Source organism: Amborella trichopoda, chromosome 6, assembly GCF_054954075.1.
Source record: "Amborella trichopoda isolate Santa Cruz 75 chromosome 6, AtrichopodaSantaCruz75HAP2 v2.0, whole genome shotgun sequence".
Taxonomy (NCBI): domain Eukaryota; kingdom Viridiplantae; phylum Streptophyta; class Magnoliopsida; order Amborellales; family Amborellaceae; genus Amborella; species Amborella trichopoda.
Window position 1 is genome coordinate 12,893,497 of NC_142341.1, and position 27,325 is coordinate 12,920,821.

The window sequence follows — 27,325 nt, forward strand, 5'->3', positions numbered from 1 at the left end:
TTTTTGGATAGAATCGACCACCAAAATACCATCTTACGGACAAGACAACTCACTCTCTCTCTCTTCGGTCCCGCAATGGGCTGGCCGCCCTGGCCCAGCTCTAAAATGTGGGGCCTGGGCTACAAACTTGGCCGAGGCCTAGGCTAGGGCCAACGCCGACCCAATTTAGCTTAGACTGACTCGGCCATCTTTTTTTTTTTTCTTCTTGTTTATTTGACTTTCTTCATTCATTTTTGGCCCCGATTCGGCTCGACCCAAGGTTGGGTTGGGCTGCGCCAAGGGTGGCCCAGCCTGTTGCCACCCTTCTCTCTCTCTCTCTCTCTCTCTAGGGGTGACAATGGGTCGGATCCTACTGGATCCGGGTCCAAACCCGAATAGTATTTGGGTCCAAGTTTTTTACCCATATTCGTATCCGCTAGGCTCTGGGTCTGGTCAAGTCCATTGCTACCTTCACTATGAGCTTCTTTTTTAATTTTGGTGTCCTTTTTTTTTAATCATCATATACCCATATTATTGGTAACAAGGCCACAATCACCCCGCCATTAAATTTCAAGCTGTCTGATTTATCATTTAATAGTTAAATATGACTATCAACTTATAATACATGATCCTTAATACACCAAAATGAATAGGGCTTGAAATATTGTATCTCCAACCGTTTACGGGTATGGGTGGGTCCAACCAATATTCGCAAAATCGAACTGGAATGGTTAACCAGACATGGGGATGGGAGGGATGGGAGCGATTAGAACTGGAACCGGACTAACATGGGCGTTAACCGGACTAACCGGTCAAGTAGATTTTTTTTTTAATGGGTTAAAAACCCTCAAAAAAATAAAAAATAAAAAAAATAGAAAAAACTTATATCAAGTGTATACTATCATATTACATACATTTATCTTACAAAAAAAAATTTAAACAATTTTTTATATAAATTAATATTTGAATATTATGGAGATTTGCAAGACACTTTACAATTTGACATTAATTCAATTGATGGAGTTACAAAGGCCAAATAACAATGGTTAACAATAATGAGAATGACGAGGGGGGTCAGAGTACTGTTGTGTCTCGCTATCAAGGATTACTGGGCGAAAAAGTTGAGATAGACCGGGTGGACTCTGTAGTGTCGCGGCTGTGCCGCATCGCCAGTCAGGAATAGTTAAAGAGCATTTTGATAATACTAAGTGGAAAATAACTTCAATCACAGGGCAATTCTAATGAAATTTCATTATAACGGACAAAACTTCAGCAAATTGTTGTGCTTTAGGATATTCTTTGAAGATATTTTTGTCATGTAACATCTTCTTCCAAGAATTAATATATTCATCCCAAACCGTACATGAAAAACTTTCTAGTTTCTTTTGTACAAAAATCACTCACATTAGGAACGAAAGTTTATATACTGTTTTGCAAATAACAAAATAGCTTGATGCTATTAAATCAAATAAAAACACCAACTAATTAAGACAGGAAACAAACATGACATCTTCCATATAGTTGGATAAAGCATAATTCATAAAATACTTTTTCGATGAAGTTAAATAAGGCATACTTCACAAAAAGTACATCTTATGATATGCAACAAACAGAAAAAATAGTGCACAACACACTGATATGGATATGAGAATTACAAAACGTTTAAAGTTGTATCGCGATTAAATAGCATCTATGATGGCATGCAAAAGATTGAGCAACATTATCATGCACTTCATTTTTTTTGTTAAAAAAAAAGTATAAAATTAAATATAGAAAAATCATTTTTTTTTGGTCATATTCATCAAAAAATATATTTTTATATAAAAAAATAATTTTATAAAAAAAACGTAATGTTATTAAGCAAAATATAAAAACACTTCCCATATTTATCATAAAACATAATTTTATGAAGCAAAATAAAATTTTTAGAAAAATTGATATCTCAAAAATCAAGTCCCAAATGTCTATTTTTGTTCTCAAATCCATTCTTTTATTGAATGCAATCAATATTTTCAGTCAACTATTGTTTGAAAAATCCTAAAAAAGGCTAAAAAATTAGGAAACAAATTTTAAAAAAATTGAGTCGAAGCTTATCTTGTTTTCTTTCAACTCAAATGAAGGCCTAATCTCAAAATCGAGCTTGAAATATCTAGATTTTAATGAAATCAAAAGTTTAATAGTATGGATATCTCAGTGCCCCCCCCCCCCCCCATTTTGATTGAAAACAAATAAAAAACGAGCCCAAAATCTTTAGATCGGCTGATTTTTCATGAAAACTTTGAAGAACACCAAAATAACATCCAAGAAATTTCAATTTTGAGCCCGAAATCTCTAGATTTCAATGAAATCAAGAGTGGAATAGTAGTCTGACTATCTCTTTCATCTACAAAAACCCCCAATTTTGATTGAAAAACAAATCAACTCCAACAACCTTAGCAGATTTTGATCAAACTAATGAAGAACAACGAAATAACGTAAAAAAAAACTTGAAATTAAGTAGTTTTTTTTATCCCAAATCGACTATTTTATAGAGTAACATCAATAATTTCGTTCAATAATTCTCTATAAAAGGCTGATAAAGTTTGCAAAATCAAATCGAATCTTGATCGCAAAATCAAATCGGACCTTGAACCAAAAGAAAACATGAGTTCTGTCAAAAATAATGGCTCTGTATCAAATAACGAAAACATGTTATATAACACTGTTATAACGCCCGTTATATCATTAAAAATGGTTTCTTCTAAAACCGGTTCAGTTATGCCAAAAACCCATTAAAAATGGTTTCTTCTAGAACCGGTTCAGTTATGCCAAAAACCCGCTAGTTTATATACCGGCCGATTTTGGTCCAAATATTTTTTGGGTAGATAGATATATACGCTAGAACCCCAAAACCGGCCCTAACCGAACTCGAAACCCTAATGGTTCCGAACTAACTAGCTGGTTCTGATTCTAACCGGCCGGTTCTGCGAATGGTGAATCCAACCAGACCTATATAGTGTTTGGGTCCAGGTTTTGGACTTGGAACCGACCCACTGTGTACAAATGTTGAACCCATCATGGACCCATATCGGGTATGCCTGGCAGGTCGTCCAAATCCATTGCCACACCTATCTCTCCCTACCTTGGGCCAGGGGTGGCTCGGCCCGTTGCCACCTCTCTCTCTCTACAAAATATACACCTCTTCTCGTACACAATGAAAACTGCTGGTCCATTTGAATAACTCATATGCCATCAAAACTCTCCTTCACAATTGACAGCTGCTTTTTCATCTTTCTTATTGACAAATGGCAACTGCCCCCTCTCTCTCTCTCTAAGTGAGAGCTACAAAAAGAATGAGAAAAGAAAAGCGGCCCCATTCCTTTCGAAGCAAGCACCACCTTTTGACATGCATGAAAGAGTACCACTTTTTTTCTCCCTTGTGTTGAGAGAGAGAGAATGTGAGTACTACTTTCTTTCCCTCAGTAGTTAAGAGAGAGAGAGTATTTTTTTTTCCTTAGTGGTTAAAGAGAGAGAGAGAGAGAGTACTTTTGCGAAATTTGAGAAATGGTATCATTTATTATATATGGGGTGGGACTATCCAGGTAAATCTAGGGGCGGGAAATGAGGCAGCTTTTTCTCTACTTTTAAACAAATCCTATGTTTGATGTCACCATTCACTATCACAAAACAAATGCTACTCCAACACACACATTTATTTACTTAGCGTTTCTATCCAAACTTGATGACATTCATTCATATATTAAAGCAATGACACCCTAGTGGAGTATGTCAAAAACCCACAAGGCCACAATTATTATTGTATCCATAATCATAATCCTTTCAAAAGCATACCAGTAAAAAAACAAGGGTCTTGCTCAACCTAATGCTATTCAACAAAATGACCAAAATCACCCTGCACCCAAAGTAGAATTTCTTGAAAGGGTCTTCTTCAAATGCCAAGGAGGTTGCAGTAAGGGGCACTTTTGTGTTAAATAATTCAACACCATGGTAAAAATGTAAAGGAAGTTGGCAGCAAAGCAAATTATCAGTCATTCACAACAGTGCTCTTTCTCTGTCTTAGAAGAATAAGAATCCCAAGGGCATCGAACTCACTTCTCTTGCAGTGAGAATATAACGATACGCCAATGGTGCATCCAGGTTTTTTCAGAACAATTGGGGCATTTTGGTCATTTACCAATCTACGGCTGGACAGCTTCCAACAGCTTCTCATACACCTCTCTTGCAGACAAATCTTCTATCTGATATGCATGTTGCATAAAAACCTTAATAATAATAATAATAATAATAACAATAATAATGATCATGGGAATTTATCTCCCACCGCCATGTTTCAAAAAAGAGTTGTCTACAAAGAGACTATTTATCTTTTGTACGAGGTCACAATAATTCTTGTCCCTTAAATTTCAAAATAGGTCGTTGTAACAATGTCATTGAATAGACACAAAGTTCCAAAAAGAAAATTCTCAGACTTCTTAACGCACCCCAAGCAGTCCAATTTGACATCTAATGGTGGGAATGATAGCGACCTCCATGTACAAAAGATAAAGGAAAAAGTTTATATAAAGATGCAACCTTATAATGTAGAACTATGGATGCACCTCAAAAATCTATTGGAAAAGTTAGTTTTAATGTTGAAAAACCCTTTGATTGATCATCTCAACATCGAGATGTATGACCATGAAAAATAAAAAGATTTTAAGGCTAAAAAATAGTGCATTTTACAATATATTATCTACGCCGTCTACTTTCAAGATTTTCATATGTTTATAGATCTATTTCATTTTAACTATTTTTGAAATTTAAAATTTTATAATTAGATATAAAAATAGATTTTGAGATAATCCTACGAACATTTGACATCAAATTTATATACCATGATAAAATTTGAAGGTGCACCTTACATCTATAGCTACGGATGCATCCGTATGCCAACTGCACCCAAAGATAAATGGTCTCTTTGTAGACAATCCCTTTCAAAAAAAGCTTTTTTTTGGCAAAACGAGTAAAACCCCACTATTTTTTTTTTCTCAACAAAGTCCCCAACGTGTTTTCTTAAAGCGGTTTTTTGACAAAAATGCCCATCCTCACTAAATTACATTAGCAAAGAAGGAAAAAATCTCTAAAAAGCATCAGATTCTCTTGGAAAATATTATTCTATATTCTCTGTTGTCTGCATGAAATGTCTTTTGACTCAATCGAAATGTCCATCGACTGCATTTGTCACATGATTGTCTCTATATGTTGCTTGATTTCATGGGGGCAAATTGAAAGATAAAAAATGTCTTTATGCAAAGAATGGTATTTCATCACAAATCTCCAAAATCCATGTATGTGATAACTGAGCTTTCTGGCAATTCACAGGGTGATACCATGGAAGTGATACGATGGGATTTATTTGTGGCATTCCATAGCTCTTCTGACAATCAAATCAACAGTAATTTAGTACAAACTCGAAGGTTTTCACAGGCACTAATCAGTCCATCATCCAAAGAGGGATCAAAGGTGGGTTTTTCTAGTAATTCAGCTGAATTGAGTTCCCATGAATAAGAAGATGGGTTCGGTGATTTTGTTAGTGTTAATAATTATGCTGGACTCTGGGTACTCTTTGAAGAATGAGGCTCAGCTAAATGGAAGAGGGGTTTATATTTATGGAGGAGGAGGGAAGAGCTTCCGATCAACTTAAGTTCTGTCACCTTTTAGGCCCAAAGGAGTTCACCGACTGTAATGTTGAGACACAGTTTACCCCAAAGGGGGGAAAGTAAATGCCCTGCTGTTTTTCCTCACATAAGAAGAGATACAGCGTGGAGGGCCTCTTGGGATAGATACGCTGGGGCATTTTGGTCCCAAATACGATTATTGCGTCAAGCCAATATGAAAAAGAAAAGCGGGTTTGGATGGGAACCCCAATTTGGTGGAGGGTTTCGTGTAGAGTAGTTTTTTGCAGGGGATAATGTTAATTTCCATATGATGATGGTGATGACTACGATGATGATGATGATGACGGTGATGATGACGACGATGATAAGGGGAGGCACTAATCGGTCCATCATCCAAAGAGGGATTGAAGGTGGGTTTTTCTAGTGATTCAGCTGAATTGAGTTCCCATGAATAAGAAGATGGGTTCGGTGAATTTGTTAGTGTTAATAATTATGCTGGACTCTGGGTATTCTTTGAAGAATGAGGCTCAGCTCAATGGAAGAGGGGTTTAAATTTATGGAGGAGGAGGGAAGAGCTTCCGATCAACTAAGTTCTGTCACCTTTTAAGCCCAAAGAAGTTCACCGACTGTAATATTGAAACAGAGTTTACTCCGAAGGAGGGAAAGTAAATGCTCTGCTGTTTTTCCTCACACAAGAAAAGATTAAGCTTGGAGGACCTTTTGGGATAGATAGGCTGGGGCATTTTTGGCCCCAAATACGATTATTGAGTCAAGCCGGTATGAAAAAGAAAAGCGAGTTTTGATGGGAACAATTTGGTGGGGGGTTTCTTGTAGAGTAGGTTTTTGCAGGGGATAATGTTAATTTCCATAATAATGATGATGATGATGATGACGACGACGATGATGATAAAGACGATGATAAGGGGAGGCACTAATCGGTCCATCATCCAAAGAGGGAACAAAGTTGGGTTTTTCTAGCGATTCAGCTGAATTGAGTTCCCATGAATAAGAAGATGGGTTCGATGATTTTTTTAGTGTTAATAGTTATGCTGGACTCTGGGTATTCTTTGAAGAATGAGGCTCAGCTCAATGAAAGAGGGGTTTATATTTATGGAGGAGGAGGGAAGAGCTTCCAATCAACTAAGATCTGTCACCTTTTAAGCCCAAAGGAGTTCACTGACTGTGTAATGTTAAGACAGAGTTTACCCCAAAGGAGGGAAAGTAAATGCCCTGCTGTTTTTCCTCGCACAAGAAAAGCATGGAGGGCCTTTTGGGATAGATAGGCTGGGGCATTTTGGCCCCAAATATGATTATTGCATCAAGCTGGTATGAAAAAGAACAGCGGGTTTTGATGGGAACCCCAATTTGGTGGGGGTTTCTTGTAGAGTAGGTTTTTGCAGGGGATACTATTAATTTCCATAATGATGATGGTGACGGTGATGGTGATGGTGATGATGATGATGATGACGACGACGATGATGATAAAGACAATGATAATCTAGAGAACATGCCTACATTAAGAATGTAGCCAGTTGACACCCTGAAAATCAATCATGAGGGGTAGGATCCAGGGGATGAAAAATGATTTCATAGGAAGGAACATCATACAAGGGCACCTGGTATTTGGGTTACAATTATTAGTGGGAAAGTATCGGACAATGGAGAAACTATAGTTCCACTAGATCATCCATAGCCATTGAAAAATTGACTAATTTAAGAGTTAGGATGCACTAGAACAACAAATGCCCCCAATGGTGTGTCCCAATTTCTCCCAACCGTCAACAGATGATGGATTTTCCAATGGTTTATGTGGATGATGAACACTTTCCCTTTACTAAATACAAAATATTTTGGATGAGAAATTTAAAATGAAAGGGACTAACAGAAGAAATCAGGTTATAAAGGGACTACTAAAAATTAGAGGGGTCATTTCTCAAAAAACGAGGGTATTTTACTTGAAGAAGGGTTTCCACACACAATAGCACCTTTATATGATATCTTGTGCGCCTATTGATATCCTGCAGGGATATACAAACAGGTCACTTAGCCGTCTGATGTCAACTTTGAATGGTTGTGGGGCACCATTCCTATGCTTAAAGTGCATAACTTGGAGTGGAGGAACGATGCCCCCCACCCATCACTTGTTGACATCAAAGGGTTGAGAGACCTGTTTATATCCATGTTTTTCTTTTTGCTCAGCTCAGACTTGAAACTCAGCCACTAACCTGGCTGAGTTACTCAGGCAAGTCCAGCTTGAATTGATGAAGTCTTGCCCCGAGCTGGAAAAGTGGCCAAAAAAGCTCAATAGAAACACTACAAATTATGAAAAATCTGAAATAATATAAAACACCCAAAAAAATAAAAAATTAAATAAAACACGAAATAGTAAAATATTTGAAACTATTGTCTTAAAACAAGAAACCAAAAAAGGAAAACTAAGAAAATTTGAAAAAAAGAAAGATTAAATAATCATAAAATTTAAAATTATATAAAAATATTCTAAATAAATTATGATGGATTTTGTAAAAATAAAGAAATTTTATGAATTTATTGAAAAAATGAAACATACCAAGATTGATCCTTCAATCTTCGTGCAAATTTAAATTGAAAAAATGAAACATGCCTAGATCGATCCTTTGATCTTCGTGCTTGGTGCTAATTGATGACTAAAATCCTTGTCAAAGCTCCCACACATGACCCCAATCAAAACTCCAAAACCAGTTCCGAGTTTTGAGCATGGATCTAGGTGATCCGAGCTATTGAAAAATTTGGATGAATAGCAAATGGAAACTTAAAATCTCTTTCGTTTTGTGTTTTTTTTTTTTAAATCAAGCGTATGGTTGGATTGAGGGCAAAAAAATAGGCTAGGGATCAAATTTCGTTGAAGATGGACCATCAATTGTGAGGAAATCGCAATCTTTCAAATCAAGCAAAAACTGACAATTTTTTTGTTCTAAAAAATAATATCAAATCTGGTCTTTTTCTCAAATCTATTGTTTCTAATAGATAGATCAGGGTAAAATCTTACCAAGGATGCAATTTTGGCTCAAATGGGCAACCCTAAACTACAAAATCAAAGAAACCACAGCAAATTTCCCTGGCCGCTCTTTTATAGCTATCAATGTACTGTACCCGGGTGAGTACTGTACTACTTTGCCAAGTACTCACCCTAGTTCTACAGTACTCATGCGAGTCGCTACAGTACTCACCTAAGTACTTACAGGTAGCCCCATCCTCTGATAATGTACACATTAGTCGCCTCAGCCATCTGCGAGGCCGTGTTACTCCGCTAAGTCTGTGTCAACTTGGCTGGTTTTTCGGACACTGGTTTACATCCATGGAAAAAATTATGCCAATTTTCCTTCTAAAGCAGGGAAAAAAGGAAGAATACCAAGAACATTAAGGTAGGAAAGCATGGCCTGGCACCATGAGCAGAAATTGCCCGAAAATAGGCCAGAAGTCTCTCACTGCCATAAAGGCCCAACCAAAAGGACATGTTGAAAAGACAAAAAATGCAACCCTCAAAATGACGTTTAGGTAAGTTGGTCGGGTAAGGGCTTTTTTAATCCAAGAACCACCGGGGCCAATTTGGGGTATGAAACTGTGAGAAGCAATAGGAAAAGCTCCATGCACATGAGAAATTACAAATCAAATTGATAAGCGCCGAATAACTAACCTCTCATAAAAAATGCATTTTACATTTCTTTTGCTTTCATGCAAAACGCTATTGGCAGGTAACTTACCACAAGCAGCTTTGATTTGTTATTCCAGCCCCTCTGAAGTGTCATCTGTGTCAACCTTAAGCCTAACACCTGAATTAAGATGATCCAAGCTTAAGATATGAACCAAGACATTCCTTTTCCTTCTATTCTTTATAGTAAAATGCAAGATGATAGCAATTAAGGTTAAGGAGAAGAGTAATTTCCTTGGAAAGTAAGAGTTGCAGGTATGCATACCTTGCCCATGAACTCCAACAGCTCACTGTTAGCTTCCCCTCGTGCTGCTGGTGCTGCAACAGTCACTCGCACATCATCGGCATTCACTCCTGTCCAAAAATAATTGAAAATCATGAGAGAGGGTTTGTGGCTTATTAAAGAGATGCTATCTAGAATCATTTGGTTTGAAAACCCATACACTCACAAACTAGCACACACACAAACACGTACACACACAGGAATCCAAAAGATCATTGGAAAAGCATAATCCTTGGGGTCATCACTGTACAATAATGACGGATGGTGATGAATGCAGAGGACCCACCATATGAATCATGTAATGTTCTGATGGGTCCCTTTCTCTTTTCATCACCTCTATCATCAATTCAATGAACAGTGATAACCCTACAGCTCATGAGAGAAGGAAACAATCAATCATGCATGCATATATATATATATATATATATATAGAGAGAGAGAGAGAGAGAGAGAGACTAGTAATGGCTGAACGTTGCGCGCGGTCTTCAACTTCTATCGCCACTTGGACAAGGCCACCTTCCAGTTGTGAAATACATGGCGGCACAGGGGCATCCTGCCTCCATCATAATACAGGAAACAATGGATCAACCAGTTAATACCTGCTCTCTTGACGCCTACAGCTTGTACATATAAACAATGAATTGACCTTTACAATTCCAAAGACGACATGGCATTTTACGATATTCCTGTTTCTTCATTAATACATTAATGGTTGAGTTTTCAAAATTTTTGAGAGGATCCTAAATGGACCCAAATCAAAACTTATGGACTTCAAGAGTACCATTGGCCAAAACTTATATTTTAAAATAAAATAGACCTTTTTATGTCACAGCAAAAAGAAAGGGTCCCATGGCTAAGTCAATTCTAGGTTGAACTCAAGTAATTCCAGATTCAAAATCAGAAAAATGAGTTACGCTTTGGAAGAAACAGAAAACCAAATTTGGGAATTTGGCAAATTTCATACGAGCACCGAAGGTTAAAATTTTACTCCATGCTTACAAGAACTGTTTTTGGACAATATTCCAAGGGCTTTAGGAAAATCGATTTGGGTCATCATTGTCTATGAATGGACAGTGGTAGCACAGAGAGGGTCCCACAAGAATAAAACATAACCTCAACTTTGTGTCCTGTTCTCTATCCATTACCAACCATAACACAGGACAGTGATGAACTCAACGGACTACGATTTTTCCATGGTCTATTGGATTATAGTATACACTCTCATAATATGATCGATCTGAGAGTTTCCCAAATTTGCCACCCAATCAAAATTAATGATACCTGAGGGTTTGTTTCCGCTGCAACAGAGCTAAGGGCACCATCAACGATGTAAATGAAAGGAGCAGCATCCAGGCCTTCCTCTGAGCGATAACACACAAGAAGCCCACACTCCTTACAGGTCATACGAAACTGTTTCTCGAGTTTTCCTTCTCCTCTGAATAAGAAATATTGCATAGTTTTGTACATGTAAGCCCCAACGTGAATTTAACTTACAGCTTGAAATCCAGATATTACCTAACACAAATGCTAACTCTGCTTCAATCATCCTAGATTTTACTAGACATCACATTTCAAGCAGAACAAAGGAAAGGAAAAACAGAGAGCCCTATGGTTTGACAGTCCTTTTGGTGGCTCATGGACATTCCATTCATTTTTTATGAACTCCTACTTGGAAAATGTGATCATTATTTTTCTCCAATAAGTAACAAACTATTTATGGTTATTTCAGAAAGGTCTCATGGCTAAAGAATATGATAGCTTGAAATGAACAAAATAATGACAGAAAAACATGATAGTATCTGCAGGCATGTTCCGGCCCCGCAACACAAAGTGAGACGTGAGATATCACTTTTCATTTTCAAGGTTCAGACTTATTTTGAATAAGTTGACACTTTGTATTATGCAGAGAAAATAATGATGTACATGGCTACAAAAACTGGCAACCCACAAGCCAAATGCTCAAAAACAAATAAGAGAATAACAAAGGGAAAATATTCCCTTATCCCCTATTTTTGACTTATCTCATGAGACCCAAGAATTGAAAATATTACTTGTAAGCAAAAGGTCTCCATCTTTTCTATCTTACAACCCCCTACACCCCTTTGACCATAAATTGTTGACCTAAAGAAACACTAAAATGACCCCCTAAAATTTAATCCCACACTACTTTTCTTCTCTCTCTTTCTCCTCACTCTCTCTAAAAATTATCAATGCTGAGAGCTCCCCATACTTGGTTTGTTGAGATTGGATGGAGCAGAGGACGAGTATAGAACAGTTTCTCTCTCATCTCTCTTTTGTGTTCCATTTTTGGGCTTGCTGTTTCTCTCACTAAAATCGATGGCGAGGCCTGTTTTGATGGAAGAAAAGTTGGGGTTTTTTGGTGAAGTGATTTTTGGTAAAGAGAGAAAGCTGGTTGTTGCCGAAGTAGCCCGGTTTCTTGGCCTGAAAGCTTCTGGTTTCTCCCACTAGTTGCAAGTTTTGATGCTACAGTGTCTTGAAAACCACGTTTTGCTCCACAAAAATTGCCATTTTTGGAAACTGGAGATGGACAATTGAGGGCCTGGTAATCACCAGGAAGACCCAGTCGAAGTTCTGTCTCTCTAGTTTTAGGCCCAAGCCTCCCCTCCTCCAGAACCCTAAAACTTTCTCTCTCTTCCTTTTCGACTCCATTTCTCTGAGAGTTTTTGCCATTTTCTAGTATCATTTGAAGAAATGGTGGTGCACTTTGATTAGGATTCATTTCTCCTTCTTTGCTCATGTTGGGGGTTGGTAATTTGCCTTAGAAGGAAAGAATCGAGAGGCAAGGTGAAGAAACCACCATTAACAGCCGGAAAAACAAGTGGATCACCAGAAAATTCACTGATGGCAGTGAATATCGACCGAAAATGCACTTGGGTGATTCAATCTTCTCATTTTTTTAAATTTTCTTTTTCTAATGGTTTTGATCGATTTTTATTATCTGTTTCGTTTAATCTGTTCTTCTTTATGGTTTGAGAATTTTAGGGTTATGCTGAGTTTTCTAATTGGTTGTAATGCTATATTTTAGGAATTGAGGTTTGTTGAATGGGATATGAAGCGACATTGCACCAGTTTCAGCCTCTGGTGAGGCAGAGCTCCATCTTCAATCTTGCCCTAGAGGAGTTGCAGAGCCATGGTGGTGACCTCTCAAAACCCTTGACCACCATGAATATTGACGAGTTCTTTAAGGGTGCTTACCCTTCTTCCGATGAAGCCCCTGGTTCAAACTCCGGAGTGGTTGTGCCTCTAGAGGACTTCCTCCAAAGAACTGGCCTAGTCGATGAAAACCTCAATGCACCAGCCATGAATCCTGCAACTAATACATTGCCATTGATGGGGTTTAACCAGGCCCAAGCTCTACATGGACAGGGACTCCATAGCCAACCAGCTGAGTTTTTGAGAGAGAGAGGAAAAGTAGTGTGGGATATTAAGTTTTAGGGAAAATATGCTACATAATTTTTAGAGAGAGAGAGAGGAGAAAGAGACGATGTAGAGAGGAGAATTTCTATGCAATTTTGGGTTTTAGAGAAAGAGATGGAGTTTTGAGAGAGAGAAGAAAAGTTTGGATAGGGTGTCATTTTAGTGTTTTTTTAGGTCAAAAATTTATGGTCAAAGGGGTCCAGGGGTTCTAAGATAGAAAAGATGGAGACCTTTTGCTTACAAGTAATATTTTCAATTCTTGGGTCTCATGACATATAGAAGTTAAAAATAGGGGCTAAGGGGATATTTTCCCAACAACAAAACCAAAAAATAGGGGACAAAACTCAAAAAATTGCTAACTGATTACATATTCCCCAACTGCACCATGTGTCAGCGATCACATTAGCCTCACACCAGATGCTCTAAAGTTAGATATAGAAGCCTGCAAAGGTGAAAAAGATTACAAAAAATAGGATCTAGTCCCCGAGGACATGAGCAGATTTTGAAGCCCACTACAATACAGTTTTAGTATTCTTCAAAATTGCTTTAGGTCGAAATTGCTTTAGGCCTTCAAGAAGGGAAAGAGCTTTGAGCATCGTAGAGTTAACAATGCCTAAGTGCACTGAAAAGTCGCGCCGGTAATTTCTAAGGATGCCGCCAAATCCTCCCAGACAAGGGTTGTCAAGCGAGGAGCCATCTATCTTGAGTTTAATGCTCCTATTGTCAAATGGCCTCCAAAGGCTAGGTCTTGCAATGGAGGGTGGCTTAGAGCTAAGGATAACCTGTGGCTTACAAAGTCTGCAGATAAAAATCACTAGCAATCTCATACAGTGTTTGATTGCATCGTTGGGTGCTTCATGCCCCTCATAGAAGAGGCCTGCAGAAGGGTAGGGTGGAGAGCAGTACAATGTAAACAATTGCTATATCAACTGAGGCATTACCAAAGCCTACAGGTTCGTAGTAGTGCTGACCAAAGCCCAGTGACTGTTCCATAAACGATTGGGTGATCACTAGTTTTTCTATGGTTTTATATAAAAGGCACAACTATTTGAGACCTGAATTGCTCTTCTTCGGAGGTTGTCAACTGTAGATGCTCAATTAGAGAGCACAGTCCAGTTGAATGCCAGGATTTTTTATGGGATGGTGAAAGCCAGGTCTTGTTTGCAATGGATGGGCAGGCAGGGTTCAGCAGGGCGTGGTGAAAAGAAGACACCGAGAACTGACTAGAGTTTGTAGAAGCCCAAACCAACCGACTTACCTAAACCTAACTGAGGTAGATATACTGACTAAAGCCAGTCTAACAGCACAATAAGCTCAGAGATTCGACATTTAGCAAAGTTCTCCACAAGTAGGGGTCAAGATTATTTCTCCCTATTCTTGGGGTATGCGACCATGACATTAGGATCTCTAGCTAACTTAAAGAGTACTGAAGAGGGCAACAAAAGCTAGGACATCTGTAGAAAAAGTCTCCGAAAACCTTCTAAAGAGGGCAACAAGGACTCCATCCAGCCCTGGGGCCTTGTCTTGGCCTAGCAAAGAAACAACTAGGCAGATTTCACACGAGAAAGGCCTTTCTAGTTAATTAACAACTTGGTAAAGTTAGGAAGGATAGGTTAGCCATTCTTGGCCCTGTCGGGGCCTCGGCCAAGAATAATTTATGAAAAACGTCAACAAAGACTGTTCACTTTTGAGGTTCATCGAAGAGCCTATTGCCTACTTTAATCTTGATGATCATGTTCGATGTCCTCATAGAATTTGCTATATTGTGGAATAAAGCAGTATCCTGATCTCCCACAGCCGCTTCACTTTTGATCTTGTTAAAGAATAACTTGTTTTGTGTATTGGGGTATTTCTATCATTTTATATACTTTAGGATACTTATTTTCATTGAGGTATTTTTGTCTTTTGTAAACCCTAAACCAACATTATAAATATAGATATTAATGGGGCATGGGGTGATTGAATCGCTTGTTCTCTCTCCTCTCTTCTCTTTCATCTTCTCTCTCTTCTCTCTTTCTTACTTTTTTTTTTTCCTCTCTCTAGTTTTGACACTTTTTACTATTCATGGCACTGTCATGGTACTGTTCATTGTACTGTTCATGAGTATTATTCACATGGTATAAGAACACTGATCTGCTTATTGTCTTCTTCTCTCTCCTTTAAAATAGTTACCTTTTTTTACAAAAGAGAGAGAGAGGGAAAACCCTTATTCTGTTGGTGTTGAAATCGTCAAGAAATATTCCTTTCTGTGTGTGAAGCCAACATGGTGGCTTCTGAATGTTGTGCATGTTCATGCCATTGAAAAACCAAGAGGAACAAGTGTGAAATACTGCAAGGTGCGTTGCAGAAGTTGTGAATGACTTGTTTCGAGGTTTCATCGTGAGTTATAGGGGAACGGAGCTTTGTGCATCGGTTTTTAAACAGATAAGTGATCTCCCTATAGTTGATTGGAAAGTTATTGTGTTATCTGATGTTTTGTGCATATCGATCGATGGATTTATAAATTTTTAGTAAGTTTCTAAGGTGCTTTTAGTGTGTGACCCAACATATACTTTCATACCTTTATTTGAGACTGTTTTGCTCGTGTGACCGAGGAAAGTAAACCTGGAATTCGTACTGTTAGTGACATAATTGGAATTCTAGCAATTTCTGAAAGATTAAATGCGTTCAATTACCTTTTACGGGCGCACCCATAAAGGTTTTTCTAAGCGGACGGGATGTTTGTACACGATCACTATCAGGAAGCTCTTTTGCATGCTGGATGGAAGAAAGCTATGGATGAAGAAATGGTTGTGCTTCAGTCAAATGGTACTTGGGACCTCACTAATTTGCCAGTAGGAAAGAGAATAGTTGGGTGTTGTTAGATATGTACCATTAAGTACCAGCCAGATGGATCTGTAGGGAGAGTAAAGGCTATACTACTGGCAAAGGGATACACATAGAAATATGGTATTGATTATTCTGAGACATTTGCTCTGTGGCCAAACCTAATTCAGTTAGGGTACTTATATTTATAGCAATGAATAAGAGGTGGTAATTATGGCGACTTGATGTTAAGAATGCCTTCATGAGGATTTACACGAAGAAGTCTATTGGAGCAACCTCTAGGGTTTGTTGCTCAAGGGGAGTCAGACAAGCTATGTAGATTAAAGAAAGCAATTTATGGCCTAAAGCAGTCATCAGGCGTATGGTTTCAGAAATTTAGCAAACTTGTTGTGGCATTTGGGTTGCAGAGCCATGTGGATCATTCGAGCCATCGGAACTATTATCTTGGTTGTTTCTGTTGATGACATTAATATTACAGGCAATAGTAATTAATAAGGAATTCAAAAGTTGAAGAATTATATGCAATAGTATGTTAAGACAAAGGCTTGGGGCAACTGAGATATTTTCTTAGGATTGAAGTAGCACGGTCACAATATGGTATTGGTCTGACCCAAAGGAAATATGTAACTGATCTACTGATAGAAGCAAGGATGTGAAGGGCCAAACCGGTTGATACACCCATAGATCCAAGTTCCAAAATTTTAGTGGATCAAAGAGACTTACTAGAAGATCCTGGCAGATATAGAAGACTTGTAGGTAGACTTATCTACGTGACAATCATTAGACCAGGTGGTCGTTTGGATACCTGGAAATATATTGTCTTTTAAATATATTACTGGCGTAATACATTGCCTGCAAATGGATTGTCATTGTTTGGGTAGTATTTAGATGCAACCTGGGAAATACATTGTTACTGTTTGGCTATGTCCAAAAGAAATATGGGAAATGCATTACCAACATTTTTTTTTTTTTCTTTTTTGGCTTTATACCCAAAACATGGTTGAGCGTACAATCCCTATTAGTATGTAGCTTAAACTTTATAATTGCATCAGGCATATGCCTTTGCGTCTTGACTTGGAATCACATGTTTGCAAGATGTTACTACTTTGGAATAACATACTTTTATTATGATAAGCCATCATATTTTTTATGTTTTCTTTTCTTGTGCTAAAGCCTTTCGATCATATCTCCCCATAAAACTTCCATGGGCAAATTCAAAAGATAAAAAAAATTTGGAGAAATTTGGCTAGTAACCTAGAAGGCTTACTAAATGAGATGTATTGGAGGAGAAATTATGTTGGGGCATTGGAGGAAATTGAAGAGGTAAATTAATTTAAAAAAAAAAAACAATTCAAGCACACTGATTTGACGATTCTCTGTGAGTGAACTCAAGTATTTCGAATTTATTAACAAATAATGGCAGTAAAAAAGAAAAAATAAAGTCAAAAAAATAAACAAACTGATCTTAGCAGAGATCCCAAATTCGTTTATTTGTTTGGAATAATAGCTACAACTGTGGTTGCAAAACCTAAAAGACAAATATTGGATATGTGGAAATAAAAAAAATCTTGGATAGGTGGAAATAAACAATAGCTACAACTGCGATTGCAGAAGATGGGGTTGGGGCTGCCGGGTTTTAGCTGCTAGTTGAAGAAGATAGGGCTACTGTGTGATTTTTCGGGTTTTAGCTTCTAATTGAAGAAGATGGGGTTGCTCTGTGATTTTTGAGGTAAGGGAGCTATTGGTTGCAGAAGATAGGGCTACCACGTTTTAGCGGCTTAAGGTAAGGGAGCTATTGGTTGCAGAAGATATGGCTACCACGTTTTAGCGGCTGAAGAACCTTTTTTTAGTGGTTTATTAGGAGGTGAATCACGAGATTTTTGGGTAGCTAAAATAGAGACACGCCCGAAAGATTTCCCTCGATTACCTGTCAAGTGCGTAATAGATTTTTCACCCTTCACCGCGCGTAATAGATTTCCTGATTTTTGGGGAAATCTCGCGTAATCTTTTTCCATTTTCTTACCATTAAAGTGTACCTAAACAATGGAAATGTCATATTTACGTGTAATCTATATTCATGTAATAGATTTCTAGGTTCCCAAACGGCCCCCAGATATAGCCTTTGTTGTGAGCGTAGTAAGTCAGTTTATGCATTCTCCCAGAATACCACAATGGGAAGCAGTAAGAAGAATTTTGAGATACCTGAAGGGAGCCCCAAACTGAGAACTCATCTACAAAAAGAATGGCCACTTTGACATTAAGGGTTATTCTGATGCCAATTGGGCAGAATCACCATTAGATAGAAGATCTACTACGGGCTATTGCACCTTTGTTGGAGGAAATTTGTTGACTTGGAAAAGCAAGAAACAAAATGTGGTGGCCAGATCTAGTGCAGAGGTTGAGTATGGAGCAATGGCTCATACTACATGCGAGTTAATGTGGCTGAAAACCTTGACACGGGAAATGAGTTTTTCAATTACTAAACCAATGAAGACATTTTGTGACAATCAGGTAGCCATTCATATTATAAGCAATCGAGTTTTTCATTAAAGAACAAAACATATTAAGTGGATTGTCAGTTCATTCGTGAGAAAGTGACCAACAAGCAAATAACAACCCCATATGTGAAGTCATCAAATTAATTAGCTGATATATTCACCAAGACGCTCAGTCATAACCAAACTCAACAGATTTTTTCCAAGCTGGGCAAGGGTGACATCTGTGCTCCAGCTTGAGGGGAAGTGTTAAAGAATAACTTGATTTTTGTATTGGTGCATTTCTATCATTTTTATATAAATTAGGATACTTACCTTCATTGAGGATACTTTTGTCCTTTGTAAACTCTAAACAAATGTTATAAATAAAGATATTAGTGGGGCATGGTGTGATTGAATCCCATGTCACTCTCTCCTCTCTTATCTTTTACATTTTCTATCTTCTCTTTCTTTTCGTCTCTTTTTTTTTTCTCTCTAGTTTTGACACTTCTTACTGCTCACGGTATTGTTCACAGTAGTGTTCATGGCACTGTTCACAACACTATTCACAGTAATATTTTTCACAGTATTATTGTTCATGAGTATTGTTCACAGATCTCTGGTGCCAAAAAATCTACCCCTGCTTAAGGGTCGTCCGGTGTCGAACACTCCTATCTCTTCCCACCAGAGACAGATGGTTAGATTCTTCCATTACATCATGATCATTGATCTCCCACCTTTGATCCCCGGCAACAATCGGCTCCATTGTTTTAAACTTCCTTCAGCAGTTGTAGTTTCTTACCCAACCGAAAACCTGCCCAACCCTGAAGTACATAGGAGAACCACCATTGGGGCATTAATTGTTGCATGTGTGACTCCTTGACCCACATCACCTCAAAGCAAAAAGGTTTCTGTCCATTTAACACTCGGAAGTATCAAGAAGAATTGGCTTATGGTCAGCAACAGGAGGTTACACAAGTAGGTCCTAGGGAATTGATCCTCCCAAATGGGAGACAAGGAACCTGCCAGTTTTTGACAGGGTTGGACTGGTCCCATGGTTGGACCACGTAAAGGAAGACCTGTTGAGACAATCCTACTGGTTGTTTCCAAGACAATATCTGAGGAGGCAGACATGCTGGCCATGAACTGACCATTTCTGTTCTTCTTGAAAAACCACATTGTAATATTGAAGTCCCCACTAATACTCCAAGGGAAAGGCAACAAAAAAGCAAGTCAATCGAGTTCTTCCCAAAAAAAAAAATCTCTGTTTTTTATTGTGACATGCATGTTGAAGATTGTTGGTTTATTAATCCAAAAAATTAAGATTATGCAAAAGCCGACAATCATTCTTCAAATAGTTCAACACACATGCAAAGAAACATGATAGAATTTATTACACTATGGGTGGAGAGTGAATTATCAAGTATACCTCGAAAGCTTTAGAGAGGTGAGGCTCCTTCAAGAAGAGGACTTTTATAAATTAAAAATCAAATCATAAAAAGGAAAACCAACAGATGACCTCATAATGGTTAAAAGTCACTTCAAATATGGAGGGTGCCAGAATAGGCAAGTAGTTGATAAGCCTCCCCTTGTATACATGCACATGGATAACCCTAGGGAAACAACCTGCAGTAATACATATACGAAACTCATAACCATAGCTATATGATTAATGGCCTGAGGCAGCCCAAGTAAGTCGGTTTGCCTCACATTCAATACTTTGAACCCATCAAGACTATATATCAAACCAGGGTTGAATAGGAGTCCCACTCCCAATTATGGTGTTTTCCAGGCCATTTGTATCCAAATTCTGCTATATCTGCACTCCCCAGGGAAACAACATACTACAAACATCTATATTTCCATTAAAAATCCTAAAAGACAGCCAAGAGAATGCCCCACAGAACCAGTATACAAATATTATCAGTAATAGTTTCTTACTAGCTACATCCTTTAGATTTTTCCAGTAGCACTCCATCTCACCAAGATGATTGATTTCATATAGAATTTGTACACTGGTGTTGCAAAAGCCGGCGTTCTAGATCGGGAATCACCGATTCGGACCGGGAATCGGCTGGGACCAAACCGGTTTTGGGAAGGTACGGCCTAATCTCCTCCCTACCCCCCCCCCCCCACCCCCCCTCCAAAAAAAAGAAAGAAGAAGAAGAAATAAACGATTTTATTTAATATTTTATTTCTGTAATAATTTTGTAGATCGTCGAATCGGACCAATCTGGACCAAGGATTGGGCAATTCAACATGGATCTATGGGGTGGACGATCCACCCAACTAATCTGGATTTTGAAATACTGCCATACGCATTTGTAAGCAACAAGAACCTCAGAACTGAGCAAATCAATTAAAATCATCCACAAGTATATAACACGGAGTAATTAATCTAATCAAATAAGGAAACACAACTATTGACTAGAAAACAAGGGATATTTTCTGAGCCTACCGTTTTAGAAGAAATTTTCCCGCTTCGTTAGTTTTCAGTCTTGTTACATGTTTCTTCTTGTCCAATACGTAAGCCTTGTCTGTCTTCCTTCTAGGCATTCTCTGCAGTTGAGTATCTTAAGAAAAAAGATATATTTGTAGTTAGAAATTGCCCATATCGTTAACTTCTCTGAAGCATTGAACATGAAAATGAAGAAGACATGGTGAACCAGATCCAACTTATGACTATCACTTGTATCTCCTGTTCAAGATACAAAAGCAAACCCAACAACAACTGAGTGTACAAATGAAATCAAAGAACAACAGTGATGACAATGACAACAACTCATGTTAGGTTCCTTAGTTAAATTTTTGTGTTTCAATGCCAGCTCTGGACTTTCCTATTTTAAATGTAGGAGACAAGGATAACCAATAGATTTCCATTTATTTAGGTGGTTTCATTTTTAAATTATTACTTTTGTATAGAAATGAGTAGTGGGTTGGATTGCCATCTGTTTGAGTTGTAATCTCATGAAGGTGGATGTTAAATATTGTTGATCAAGGTTATCAATATGGGTATATCAGCATGGACTAGAATAGAAAAGTTCAGAGCCGAGCCTTGTAGAAAAATGGCCGCTCAAATGGGTCCTGCCTCTTGTATTTGTTTCATAAGTCCTTTATTTGCAAAAGCTATTTTCATTCTATCTTATTATCATTTCCGTCCTGACCATAAATATTTTCATTTATTTGATTAGTCATTGTAAATCAAACAAATTTAGTATGTAAACACATCATCATGCACAACATTACGCTAATATATGCTATTTGCCTCACTCACATCATATCACATAAATAAATGAAAACCCAATTTCTTTCTGGGTAGGCAAAGGTGACACCATTTGATGTTTTCCTTTCCCTTCTTCTCCAAAGTGACATTTAATGTTTTGTAATTTATGTTCCTCTAAGAAGAATTGGAACTGGGCCCATGCTTCTAGCAGATATGAAGCACAAAATTCATCATTATGTGCACAACATATGACTCAACTGTGATTTTTGAAGCTAATCTCGTCTAACTACAAGAGAACAAGACATTTGCGCCAACATATTTACCCTCCCAAATAAACATTAAAACTAAGTTGTTCCCATGTAGTACGATCTAGCAATACCTCTATAAAATATAAACATCTGCACAAACACATAAAGAGAAAGTAAATCCCTTGATGTTGTGATGAAAATCTCAAAGTGCATTTTGTAAACATCTGAATTGGGGGTAGTTACTAAGGGAAATCTAAGGGTTCACGGGGGGTGGAATTTGTGCAAAGGGATTTTTGCTACCATGATATCTATTTTAATTTTGTCAAGCCAACTTTTCTTTATGAAGAAATGCCAAACATGGTAGCAAAGTTTAAAAATTGTATCAATACAACAAGAACTCAACTGATAATGAGGAGAACAAACCTAGATACTCTTATCAGTCCTTACTTTCTTTATCGAATGCTAACTGAAGAGTATTATCAAGCATAGGAGTTCACAACAAATAACTGAGGTCAAATCCCTTGAAAGGGAAAACAAATTCTACATCAGTATCATCGACTATCCTATTGTACCTTTGCCTATCCATTCTCTTGCATCTGTACACTATCTTTTACTATGCTCAGAAGCTGCGTCATGGAATGTGAACCTCTATTATAAGCCACCAAATGCTGCTCATAGAGTCATCATCATCATCAAACCTTATCCCAACTATGTGGGGTCGGCTAGAATGTTGCACATAGAGTCTACTTCATTAATCATAAAAGAAAAAAAAAACAAAATTCGTTTACCCAGGTCCTAACACCTGCTTCCCAAATCCTCCACCCATGGCATAAAGAGAACCAAAATTTAACATCAAAAGGACAATGCCACCAAGCAACTTCATAACATCTGTTTGGACTCTCATGAATATCCTCTCCAACCCCCACGTCAAAAAATAAAGGTCTGCCAACATCTTTCCTTCCAAAATCTCTATAAACTGCATGGAAACATATGATGCAATTTCACATTCTCTTAATCCTCACATCGATCCATCTAGTTCCCTGATACAGAAACAAACTCTCTCATACAATACCTTCAGTTTGCTAGAACCTAAACTCCCCTAAAGTGATTCCAGACACTTCTAGTAAGGTCCAAACGTAAAGCATATTAACTATAACAAGCATCTTTATTACAAAAAATAAAAAGCTTCAACTAAAATTAGACCCTGTACCACCTTTGAACAATCCCCAAAGCCACCCAAAGGGGAGCAATGTCATCTCCTATAGCCAAGTCCAAAATTTCGCCTACTGTCATCTTATTAGACAGATTCAAAAGGATCAAACAGAAATTGGTACAGCTAAGGAAGATGCAGGACATCAGTCACTTTCATGATACCATACATGGTTTGATCATGCTGGAGATTAGGGCTGGCAATCGGATCCAGTGAAGCTAACCTGGATCCAGATTCGGGCAGGTCTGGGTCCAGCAGTTTGGACCCAAAGGTCATGTTGGGTCTGGGTCCATCCAGGACCTAACCAGGTCGGGTCAGGTCAATCCCGACCCAACTTGGTATACTTTATGTCTTTAATATATAAAAATTATATAAACAGCCTGGAATTGACTGTGTTCTCGTCCATCCACCCACCTTGTCAAGTCGAGTCCAGGTCCGGAGCTCAATCCATTTACACCCCTATTAGAGATGCTTCCCATCATATTCATGAGATGTTAGCATATTTATCAATATTTCTTTGTACTTTCTCTTTTAAAATTCTCATATTGCTTAAAACAAAAAAGAACAAAAAGAAATTGCCAAGATGTGGACAATCACCCCACATCTTGTCTACTAGTTGCCATATAGCAACATGTAATAGAAATAATACCCTAACTTTCTCCATCATCATCACATAAGCCTTATCCAATTATTTGGGGTTGGCTACATGGGCAGAATGGTACCATTAATTCTAGTTTTATGAAATTTTCAGGTGATAGAGATGCAATTAGAGGTATTATAATATTCATGTGCATGCTTTTTTTGTTATTTGATTAGTAGTGTCCATGTGCATGATTATGGTATGACTTATTGCATTTGTAATCTTCATTCAGGACACAAAAGAATGTGTGGGTGCGTGTGTAATTGCTATACAAGGGTAGCTCCATTACAGAATTCAAAGCAACAATACTAAGGAATAATTTTACAAAAATTTACAATCCGTAGTTTCCAAGATCACCTAACCTAGGTGTCGATTTTGCTCTAGAATCTCCCTCTAATGTTCCCAGATAGGGATCTCCATGAGATCTTGATCCTCACTTTAAGGATCAATCTAGCCACTTGAAGGTGTAATAAAAGGTAAAAAAGATAATTTCAATCTCTCTCTCTCTCTCTCTCTCTCTCTCTCTCTCTCTCTCTCTCTCTCTCTCTCTCTCTCTCTCTCTCTCTCTCTCTCTCTCTCTCTCTCTTTTAGATGTTTTAAAGTATAAAATTGCAAATAAAGAAGCTTGTTATGTTCTTGGATGTTTTAAAGTGCGAAATCGTAAATAAAGTTGATGATTATCAATAAAAAATCAGCTTCCTTTCGTTGTTATCAATTATTCTGATGTAACTCATCATAATATTCCTTTTATTGTATTCTGTGAAATTATTGTTACATAAACATCACCTGAAAGCGTTGTTGTCAGACTGGATGGAGTCCAATTGGACTCAGCTGATTTACTAGGCCTCGGCCTCTAGCCGAGGTGAGTCCTGTGTACATCTCCCTGGAAACTAGGGCAAAGGAGGTGTACTGCTTGGTGTCCCTCACTCTCTTAAATGGGCAGCACACACCCCCCCAACTATTCATCACTCCCTCTCTGTCTCAACCAGGTTCTCTCTCTCTCTCTCTCTCTCTCTCTCTCTCTCTCTCTCTTGCGGGAGTGAATTTCTGTCCCTTTTCTTCTATTCTCTCTTGGATTTCTACCTGTAGGTGGTTGGATTTTTTAGTGGTTGGTGGGGGTGGGGGTGGGGGTGGGGGTGGGGGGTGGGGGTGGCACCCACACATTTGTAGATTTGTATACAACATGGCGGTCAGGTATGTATGTTCCAATGCTTAGGAATGGTCATGGTGACCTCAGGTTTGACCCAATTTCTTCATTTGAGCACAATAATTCTATTGACCTCTGCATTTTCATGAAGCACAAGGTGCAACCTAAGTGCTTCTCCCTCTACAAATTTTCACATCGGCTGGATAGCCCAGGGGTTTCTTTCCGTTGGCCACATGCCCTCTTCCTCTATCTTTTCTTTTTTTCTTTTTTTTTTCTTTTTTTAATGTGTCATACTAGGTTGAGTCCACTCAGACTCACCTCAGGCGTGGACAGAGTCTCAAGCGAAAGACAAGTCTTTAAACATTACCTCAAAGGAGTATAAATATTTACTGATTAAATTAATAAATAATTCCTAGTCATTGCACATTTTCTATTTTCCCATTTTTATTGTATTTTCTAAAATTTTCAAACTTTTATTATTAATTAAAGAATTCTACAAAATGTGCTTCCGATAAAGGGAGCTTTTGGTATTTGCCGATCCGTCATTCTTGCTCCAAGCAATTATTAGAAGTGATATATATCAGAAGTTAATCAAGAAAATCGAAAGGATTCAGAAGGGTCTATATCAGCTCTTAAAGAAGTCAAACTGATGAGTACACGAAAAGAGTCTAATGTGTGACAAAATTTTATGGAATTTTAGTTATATTTCAAAAGTTCAAGTCTAGTCAGGCTTTCCATTAACGTACCACAAGTTCCATCTTTGTCATGGATTGAGGAGCCTAGAGGCACTCTACAACAGATAAATGTCCATCAAAAGAAAATGAATTTGGAGTTTCTACAAAGCACCAACTCAAATTAGCGATGAAATGAACGGTCTAGATCAGATTTTGAGATGGCAGTCAAAATGGCTTGTTCTTAGGGCTCCTAATCAAATTTTTTCTTCAGAAAATTGATCTTCGAGAGTAAAGAATGGATTTAGAGTTTCTAACTTTCTGTCACATTCAAAAACATGGGTAAATGATGGGCAGTTCCACTTTTTTGGTACAGTGTTTTTTTTTTCTCTTCTTTTCGGTGCAGCTGCCAGTACATCAAACCATTTCCTTTTAATTGTGACCCCAATAGAAACTTTATTCTGGGTGTTTCAAAGAGGAGAGAAACAAGATAAAACCTAAGATATTGGGAGAAATAGATTATGGTAGGGAGCTTTCCAAGGGGAAGAAAACCATTTAGCTTTGAGTGACACAATCTTTTAGAACAAGCGAGGTAGAAGAGAGTTGCATGTGAGATGAGTCAAGTTCAAAGGTTTTATCAGATCTTTTTGGATGAGAATTTATTAGAGGCTCACAGAGAAGGCATGTGTTTTCGCTCAAGAGTGTATTGTTCTTTTCATGTGTAGTAAATGTGAACTTTTTCTGGTTTAATTCAAAGTTTGAAACTATAAACATCAACTCTCTGTAAAATTGGGAGTCTTAAGTTAGTGTTTCACGCAGCCCATCTTGCTGATTTCTAGCACGACACTTTGTTGTGAAACTTTTTTCAGATATCTTTATATCTTGAGAAAGAGATCTGAGGTTTTTGGGATGCTCATACTTGGTTTTTGTTAAAATTTTAGCAATAAAGGGGTGTTATATTTTATGCAATTTGAACAATTTCATTGGACTGTTTTGCACTAACAAGTCAAGCGCGATTTAGTGCATAAGCTCATATTTTTTTCTTTCGTAATAGACTAAAGGAGCATTCATCTCAAATCATCATCATCGCAGACTTATCCCAACTATTTGGGGTTCACTACATTAATCCTGTTCTGCCATTCTGCTCATTGAAGGACCGTACCCAAATCATCCCAAATTATAATTCAGCACTGTGAAGTCAAAAATCAGGCAAATAAATGCCTGGTGCGTGTGTACAAAAGGAAAACATAAATCCAACAAAATGCAATTTGGAACCCAACAAATCCTACCACAAATACAAAAAGAAAGAGGACATGAAGTTTGCAGAGTAACAAACCAAGAACCCGAAGCCAACAAGTAGCAGTGTACACAAAGAAATCGCACAACCTTTCAGAGCCAGAAAAACAAATAAACGAGGAAAGAGAAAATGGGGGACCAAATTACTACAAATTAGGCTCACCCAACCAAGAGAATAGATGGTTTAAATATGAAATTGCAAGAAAAAAGAAGAGAAAGATGAAAAGGGAGAGAAAGAGAAGTAGGTACCTGTGATGAGGACGTGGGTTCCGCAGTGCTTGCAGTAGTAGACGAAGAGGTCGGATTGGGGACCATCGGGTGCGGCATCCTCGCTTGAGTAAGTGTGTGTCGTCCTCTTTGGCATCCTTTCTCTCTCTAAAATCACTACTGGTTTATCAGAGCAGGGTCACTCCATACATTGAAATCGCTATTTTATACTTTTATACTCTCTCTCTGACCTGAAATGGTATCTTTCTCTCTCTAGAAATGAACTGAAAATCGTATATTTCTCTCTCTAGAACTCACCACACTTGGTTCATCAA

At 37.9% G+C, this 27,325-nt stretch overlaps 1 protein-coding gene across 2 annotated transcripts; it reads right to left on the bottom strand.

Moving 5' to 3' along the window:
* Nucleotides 1-3,684: 3,684 nt before the first annotated feature.
* Nucleotides 3,685-27,320, bottom strand: LOC18438158 (UPF0235 protein At5g63440). 2 transcript variants are annotated; one of them, XR_002281640.2, is made up of 8 exons: nucleotides 27,033-27,320; nucleotides 20,807-20,921; nucleotides 10,892-11,045; nucleotides 10,067-10,163; nucleotides 9,593-9,681; nucleotides 9,380-9,448; nucleotides 8,846-8,960; nucleotides 3,685-4,217 (listed from the first exon to the last, which is right to left on the bottom strand). XR_002281640.2 is itself a non-coding variant. In XM_011626628.3 (7 exons), the coding sequence occupies exons 1-7, from the start codon at nucleotides 27,145-27,147 to the stop codon at nucleotides 4,158-4,160; spliced, it is 699 nt and encodes a 232-aa protein (XP_011624930.1). In that variant the 5' UTR covers nucleotides 27,148-27,320; the 3' UTR covers nucleotides 3,685-4,157. The 2 variants fall into 2 exon arrangements, 1 of the variants encoding a protein (XP_011624930.1); XM_011626628.3 differs by lacking the exon at nucleotides 8,846-8,960.
* Between the last annotated feature and the right edge of the window lie 5 nt (nucleotides 27,321-27,325).

Bases quoted from the DNA above. Each gene is read 5' to 3' on its own strand.
- LOC18438158 (XM_011626628.3), bottom strand. From the start codon at position 27,147: ATGCCAAAGAGGACGACACACACTTACTCAAGCGAGGATGCCGCACCC. The intron at 10,164-10,891 runs GTATCATTAATT...TGATGGAGGCAG, and splicing joins CAGCGGAAACAAACCCTCAG to GATGCCCCTGTGCCGCCATG. The intron at 9,449-9,592 runs GTATGCATACCT...ATCTTAATTCAG, and splicing joins TGTTGGAGTTCATGGGCAAG to GTGTTAGGCTTAAGGTTGAC.